At 45.9% G+C, this 7,690-nt stretch overlaps 1 protein-coding gene across 2 annotated transcripts; it reads left to right on the top strand.

Moving 5' to 3' along the window:
* Window positions 1-2,707: 2,707 nt before the first annotated feature.
* LOC119307042 lies at window positions 2,708-5,467 on the top strand. 2 transcript variants are annotated; one of them, XM_037583126.1, is made up of 4 exons: window positions 2,708-3,005; window positions 3,730-3,830; window positions 3,916-4,115; window positions 4,915-5,467. In XM_037583126.1, the coding sequence occupies exons 2-4, from the start codon at window positions 3,741-3,743 to the stop codon at window positions 5,249-5,251; spliced, it is 627 nt and encodes a 208-aa protein (XP_037439023.1). In that variant the 5' UTR covers window positions 2,708-3,005; window positions 3,730-3,740; the 3' UTR covers window positions 5,252-5,467. The 2 variants fall into 2 exon arrangements, with proteins under 2 accessions (XP_037439023.1, XP_037439022.1); XM_037583125.1 differs by having other exon boundaries at window positions 2,713-3,005; window positions 3,722-3,830.
* Window positions 5,468-7,690: the final 2,223 nt, after the last annotated feature.

Raw genomic sequence — 7,690 nt, 5'->3', positions numbered from 1 at the left:
GCTTGGGTCTACCGCCGGTCGTTTACCACGGTGGAGATGGACGCTCGGGGGCTCCGCTGGAAGAACACCAAGGCGCTCCAGATTGCCATTAAGCAGTCCGAGCGAGAGGCGGCTCGGCTGTCGAAGCTCACGCGGCAGCAGAACAGGGCCGTCATGCGGCTCAAAGGGCTCATCATTCTCTCCGACACCTCCGACGATGACAACAACGGCGACAACCATAGTGCCTCGTATGACGACTCGGACGATCCTCCACTAGCCGCCGAATCCTAGAGCTACGCGGGCGACCGGAAGAGGAAAGGGTCGGCGAGGAAGTGGTGAAGATCCGACTTCTCCACTTTAAATTCAAGTTTTTGAATGTAGTTTAAACTTGCCCGTCGTATTATATGTGCATTATGTGAACTGTGGCGATCTTTTGAAGATCCGACTGTGATCTTTTCGTGAATGGATTGTGCATTTGTATGTCCGTCGCTCATGATACACGTTGTTTTTATCGACGTTGCATGGTTTAGAATGGATATAGGAAATCGGATATGAGATACGTGGATGTGGACGACGCAATTTGAGGACTGACGATCAGTGCCCGTGGATGTTTGAGGGGCCGAATTTGCCATGTCCGGCTGTAGATGCTAGTCCACCTAGCAAAACTTTCCTTGGTTGATTCTCAACCCTAGATCCATTGGTGAATGCAGTTATTAATGCTAATTACAACTTGCATCATTTTCATCTTTGCCACTTGGTTCATATGGTAGCTTAAAAGTTACAAACAGGAAACTGCGCCCAACACGACACCAAAATTAGCTAGTCGAGACATGCACGCACTGCACTGCACTGCACTGCCCCGGGCTGAGAACCCAAAGTTATTCTGTCTTCTGAGATCGATCGAGAAGGTTCCATGCAACTTCATCATATGTTTTTTAGCTAGGCAGAGGTTAAGCTAACTATATAGTACCATCACTTTATAGTTTATAACGAAATGCAGCGATGCGACTAAAAGACAATCTTCATGCATCAGTTAGACCGTCGTCGAGCAATGAGATTGGCTTATATATGGAGATTGATCCAACCCAGCTAGCTGTCAATTAGAAGATCAGTAAAGATCAAAACTAATCAAGAGTAGTGATGAGCTCGAAGATGGGGAAGAGCAAGAATGGTCTGTTGGTGTCGGCCGGCGTCCTTGCTGTGCTGACGGTCTTGTCCGGAATCATTGGCGCAATCTTGGTCGCCGTGGTACGCACAGCACGCCTAGATCTCTTTCTCGATCAGCGATCCTTGTGTGCGGGCTCTTCTTAACCGTGTGTGCATTTGTTCATACAGACGGCGGCTCCGCGAAGCAACCGCGATGACTGCAGCTACAGGCCGCGGGCGATGCCCTGCGGCCTCGTGGCGGCGGTGCTGGCGCTGACGACGCAGATTGTCGCCAGCGCGGCCATCGGCTGCTGCGGCTGCTGCTGTGAGAGGTGGCCGACTCCCAAAAGCAAGGGCAGGCGCGTCCTCACCGTCCTCTTGTTCATCCTCTCCTGGTACGTGGTAGCTAACCAGAAACCAAATATGCCAACTTTTCCGGGTGTATTTCAATTTACTTTCAAGTGTCAAAAACCCTCTTATATTATGGGATGGAGGAAATACCATTTATCATATTGTTTCCGCAAAAATATTTGTAAAATTTGAAAACACAAGTTCAATAGGGAACCGATATATGGTTGCAGGTTTGTTCATTTAAGTATCATTACTTTTCAAGTATCAATTAGTTACTTTGGTCTCTCCGTGCATACTCTTGCAGGGTCTTTGCGGTTGCAGCGGTGATAACATTTTTGCTGGCCGCAACATTGGTCGGGTCTAGAGGCTATTTCAATATTTATATGGGTAACGACAATTGTATCACACCGGGTGTTCTAATTTTCGTGGTGGCGACGAGCTTATTCAAAATTGTTGTTGGCCTCGACATCGCCTCGTACGTCCTTCTTTAGAAGGCAGGCCACAACCAAGAAGCTGCCGGGACTGATCCTCCATCGGTGCCAACCACGACATCTAAGGCCTTCCACTATGTAGGTTAAAAGCGATGCCAAATTTGCTTTTTGGATATTTGGCACCGATGCCCCACGTTGTCAAGCCGATGCCAAATAAAAATTCAAGGGCACCGGAGCATCTACTTGCTCCGAAGCCAAATCCATCGAGCAAATAAAGTAAGGGCATCGTACCTCAGTAAATCAGGAAGGAGTGCAGTGAGTCAGGAAGAAGAGACGCTGGCAGTGGGGTGACTTTTGCCATGTTATGTAAAGTAATAGTTTTTCGCAAATAACTATTGTGATGGTTCTATGTATTTTAGTCCAGCGACGATGTTGATATGGATCCACCAACGGGTCCCTACTACTCCCTCCATTCCTATTTATTCGTCGTGGTTTTAGTTCGAATTTGAACTAAAACCATAACGAGTAAATTGAAACGGAGGGGGTACCTGCAAGCCTTGAATATCTCCGGCGGCCCGGTCGACACGTACATGCATGCACCACCACGCATGTACGCACGCGTATGTGTGTCCTCGGAGGCCGGCTGCCTGCCTCGACAGAAACAGCTAGCAAGAGAGGCACTCGCCAACCTCTGACTAATGTTTGATGCAGACCCTACCTGCATCGTGCATCGGTCGCATGCAATCCTTGAATATTCCGCTCCTTCTCATCCTTTCTTTCCGGCCTGAGAGACGTACTTGAATCATGGGATCCAGATAAGTTCCCATCCTATCCACTTTTTTGTAGGAAGCTATCCACTTGTTTATTATTGCTTTATCTCCTCACGCTATTTATTAGTGATGGTATTGGTTGGATTTTTGTGTCGAGGATCCATTCACACCTCTCAACCAAAATCATACTCCGGCGCTTCCTTTCTCTCCCTTGTCGTGCTCCCGGTAGCTGCCGTCCTCTGATTTCGCTGGCCGCATGGTGGTGTAGGGCTCTGTGGGTGTGGGCAGCAGTCGCTTGCTTGATTTGGGCCGCCGACTTGGAGCTCCCGTAAGGATTCCTCTGCTCCTCCTTCAGTCATCTCCTCTTTTTCAGCTATAGTTTGGTGCTCCGGGAGATTTGCTTTCAGTTCATCAGTTCTTGCGAAGCCGCAGGGCATGATTCTCACTCTCTATTTATCCACGCATTGTGTTCATCAGTTTGCAAGCTCGGGAGTTTTCTTTGCTCAGTGCTTCCCCATCATGTCTGATGGAATTTATAGCTACGTGATATTCCCTCCGTCTCAAAATAAGTGTCTCAAACTTATTAGCATGCATGTGCTTTTGTCGAGTTAGTTTGCGGGGCCTCTCTTGAGGTCTAGTTGCCGATTTAAGTGAGGCTTTTTCTGAGCCGCGAGCTGGGGACCTTCTTGTTTTCGCCATGCTTGGTGAGGCGGGAATTCTTGACACCACTCCACTCGGATCGCGTGAATCCTCGACAAATCTCTTGGCTAGGCGCGCCTTAATCATATATACTTTAGGGAAGTTGTATTAGAGTTGCGACAATTAATTTGAATGGAAGGGAGTAGTATGAGTTAGCCCGTCGTTATGGAGCAATTATATAGCTTATCACGAAGAAATGGAGCAATTAATGCGATTGATAATCCTTATGCATGAGTTAGCCCGTCGTCGAGTAATCATATTCGAGCTACCATTGTACTCCTGCACTTGTTCATCTATTTATATGTTTGCGCCTAATGCACTATCCAACTCATCTCCCCCGATTAGGAGTGTAGTGTGATCATCCATGGGGAAGAAAGGTATAGTTGTGGCGACCACCGTCGTCGCCGTGATGACTGTCATCTTCGGAGTCATCGGCGCGGTTTTCTTGGGACTGGTATGCACGCTATATTATCTCTTCCTCGGTTGCAACCTCCAGTCAACCAATAATGTACAATCACTGTGTACAATCATTCATGCAGAGACGCTATGAGGATGACCGCGATGACCGCAGCGTGTGTAAGTACGCGCGATCGCCGGCGACAGCTTGCGGCGTCGTGGCGGCCGTGCTGGCGCTAACGACACAGATTCTCGCTAGCGTGGCCATCGGCTGCTGTGGGGCATGGCAGAATCCCAAGAGGGCCAATCGCGTCGCCGCCGTCGTTTTCTACGTCATCTCATGGTATGTAAATAATTTTGTCACTGAAACCTCCATATCTCAACTACTTTCTATCCCATGCAAAAAAAACTACTTTCTGTCAGTAGTCAAGGAAAATATCATCTTCGGGCAAAAAAACAATGTCACTAAAGTTAATATTAAATGTTTTTTTGAGAAAAGGGAGGAAATTCCACCATGGGCGCTAAACTTGAAACCTAGGAACAGAACCGTCCAGTAGGTAGAAAATCACGCAAGAGGGCCATGAACTTAAGATGAATACAATGATGCTATGTTAGAAGTGTCACATAGGATAAATATTGAGGTGAATGGGAGAGAAACGGGAGAAAAGGTCTGCTTTCTCCTAATTAAGAGATGATTTCTTAGCAACAATATCTCTCATTACATATTTAGGTATAACCTGTTGTACACCATTTTTATTGTCATATCAAGACTACTTGATGGATTTAAGATAAGATTACTTTATCAACCACTATACATGCCCTTAGGCAACACACTATTCAAATCGCTACATGTCAACCTAATTTTCCGCGGTGAATGTTGAGGTTGTCGTGTCGATGTCATGTATGCATCATGATCATATGGCTGCATGGCCGTGAGTCAAAATTATGTGGTGCAGGCTCTGTCGTGCTGCAAGGCAACAGGGACCCAGGAGAACATTCGTTCTCTAGGGTTTTTCAAAAAAATACACCTCTGCTTAAAATTTGCAGACTCAAGTTCAACAAAATTTATATATACTTGGTGGATTGTTTGTTTAAGTAGTATTTATTCATGTGGTCTCTATGCCATTCATGTATACTTGCAGGATCCTAGCGATCATAGCGGTGCTGGTGTTTCTGGGCGGCGCCCTATTAGGGATTGAAGGATATAAGGAGAAAACTATTGGGAAAACTATTGAGAACGGTAGTTGTGTCGGAGGTGTCGGAGGTGAAGGAGTTTTCGTGGATGCGATATTCCTGTTTCTTGTAGTTGTCGCCCTTGAGGTCTCCTCGTATCTTCTTATTCAGAAAGATGACCACCACCAAGCAGCCGCAAGCGATAATCCTCCTTCGATACCAACCGGTACATCTCCTTTGGCAACAACAGCTACCTCTAAAGATGATGCCTACGCCTCCGCTCCCGCACCAGCAAATCAAGTCTGACGTTAGCTTGTAACTATGGAACGGTTGTCTTTGCTTTCCAAAAGGAGGAACATGCTTTCTGGACCGTTGTAAGTGGAAGGCAGTCGTTGCGGACTTTCTTTCCAAAATACTTTGTGGTTTTAGTCCAAATTCAAACCAAAACCAGAAGAAATATTTTGAAAGGAGGGAGTACATATTTATCATTTTTAAGTACATAATGAAATTGTCTTTTTAATATGTGTTTTGAGGGCTATTTTGTGTCATATGGATTGTACATTTTCATATACAGTAGAAATTTTTTCTATACTCATTTAACACTTTTCAAATACATGATAAATATTGTTTTAGCTTATATTTGATGTGTCCTTTTTTGGTATAGACTATACATTTTTTGTATACATAAGAATTTTTTTCTGATATACTGTAAAAATTTTCAAATAGTCCCTTCGTCTCATATTAATTGATGCTAAAACGGATATATCTAGACGCACTTGAATGCTAGATACATAATTAACATTTTTCAGATATATGTTTTGATGTATATTTTTTCATACATATTGTACATGTTTTTTATACATAAGAAACATTCTTTAAAGCTATTAAAAAATGAAATAATTCCTTGTGAAATATATGTACTTTTATGATTCAAATGTGAAAAAAATAGAAAAAAAATGCAAGAAACTAGACTAAGTTAACGAACGGAAAAAGAATAGAACCAATTGTGTTGTTGGGCCGGTCCATGACCACGCCACTTCAGGCAAGGCGATGGTCTATCTCACTATAAGCGAGTTATAGATGCGCGCCTACCCTGGAGGGAGGGACTATATCCCGCTTAGTTTGAGACCTAAGGCATTTCCTATTCGATGCCTTCAGAACCCGTTAAAGTGCATGTCGTTAACTGGCGCTAAAGACGCTCTTCCCTTCGTTAACTGGCCAGTTGACCTAAGTCTGGAATGAGAGAGAACTCTTCCCTTCGTTTTTCTTTCTTCAATTATGGTTTTTATGAAATGGTCTTGTTTGGTTTTTTCTTTCTTTCTTATTTCTTCACTTTTTCCCTTTTTCTTTGTTCTGTACTCTTTTCCTTTTTATTTAGTTTTATTTTATTTTTCTTGATAAAATGCATGAATATTTTTGAAATGTGATGAACTTTTTAAAAAATTTAATGAACTTTGTTTTCAAGTTCATTATTTTTTTCAAAATTTGTCAACGTTTATAACAAACCAATGAACTTTTTCCAAAATCACAAACTTTTATCGAGTTCATGATTTTTTCCAAATGCATAAAGTTTTTGAATTCGTGAACTTTTTTCCTATTTTTAGTATATTTTTTTAATTCTATGGTTGAGAAAATGTTTTCTGGACATTTATCGAGCAAGCAAGCTACCCTTCTGCAGTACCGACCATTTGGTTTTCTTTAGAGCGCGCTGGTGGCCGATGTAGACAACGAGTCGGTTGCTACTCTCCAGGCAAAATTGCGAACCGTAGGAGGCATTTCAGCATACCAGACCCATTTTCACCAGGTTCTACGTCCATTAGAAGCCGAACTTGATGCTGACACGCCATCTCTATAGGCCTCCTCAAACGCAAGCTCATACGCACTTTAAATAGAAAAAAACTTTTCAGGACCCATGCAAGTGTATCCTCCTCTAATCTCGGTGAAGCCCTGATCTTAAGAATTTCATCAACATCACAAGGCATGAAATAAGATCTCAGCAACGCTATGCTACTTGTGAAGATTCGAAAATAGCTTAGTCCTTCTATTAGAGCATCTCTAGCCGTTGAGCCCCCCAGGAGCAACTTTTTCAGCCGCTTGGGGTCGATCCGGCGGCAAATTTGGCTTGGGGGTCAAAAATTACACGGCCGTGCCCCCCACCCAACAGCAGTGAAGCGCCCAGTACACGGCAAGCCCCCACCCAACAGCAGTGGAGCCCCCAGGCCACGGCGACCATCTCCTCCCTGATCCTCACGCCCGCCAGCCAGCTGCCGCCGTGCACCCATGGCCGGCCTCCCCGCTGTGCAGCCGCCTCCTCGTCGTGCGCCCGTCCTCCTACCGCCCCTATGCCTCCATCTGTAGCAGCTCCTCCGCCGACACGATCACGCGCTGCCCAGCGTGCTCGCCGGTGCGTCCAGGAGCTTGCGCCAGGCCACGCCGGCCATCTGCCCCGACACCGGCCTCTTGGGGCGTAGGCTGCGCGCCATGACACCCACGGCCTTCTCGTAGCTCTGGCTCCACAGGGACTCCTCCTTGCCGCGCCCGCTGGACCGCTCCCGCTCCCGCGCCGCTCTGCCCCGGGCTTGAGCTCCGCGCCGGCCGTGCCGTGAGCTCCACCCCGGCCTCCCGCCGACCTTCTTGTCGTACGTCCTCTCTCCGGCCGAAAAAGATATGAAGAGAGAGAGAGGAGAGAGGGAGAGGCTGACAGTGGGTCTTTTGCATGGGATACGTAGCGCTGGCGCCCCAGCT

Source organism: Triticum dicoccoides, chromosome 5B, assembly GCF_002162155.2.
Source record: "Triticum dicoccoides isolate Atlit2015 ecotype Zavitan chromosome 5B, WEW_v2.0, whole genome shotgun sequence".
Classification (NCBI taxonomy): Eukaryota; Viridiplantae; Streptophyta; class Magnoliopsida; order Poales; family Poaceae; genus Triticum; species Triticum dicoccoides.
This window is presented reverse-complemented; position numbering and strand designations above follow the sequence as displayed.

What these genes read in the sequence shown, in the direction of transcription:
- LOC119307042 (XM_037583126.1), top strand. Translation starts at nt 3,741, where the DNA reads ATGGGGAAGAAAGGTATAGTTGTGGCGACCACCGTCGTCGCCGTGATG. An exon ending in GCGCGGTTTTCTTGGGACTG is followed by an intron (nt 3,831 to 3,915) that starts GTATGCACGCTA and finishes TCATTCATGCAG; the next exon opens with AGACGCTATGAGGATGACCG. An exon ending in GTTTTCTACGTCATCTCATG is followed by an intron (nt 4,116 to 4,914) that starts GTATGTAAATAA and finishes GTATACTTGCAG; the next exon opens with GATCCTAGCGATCATAGCGG.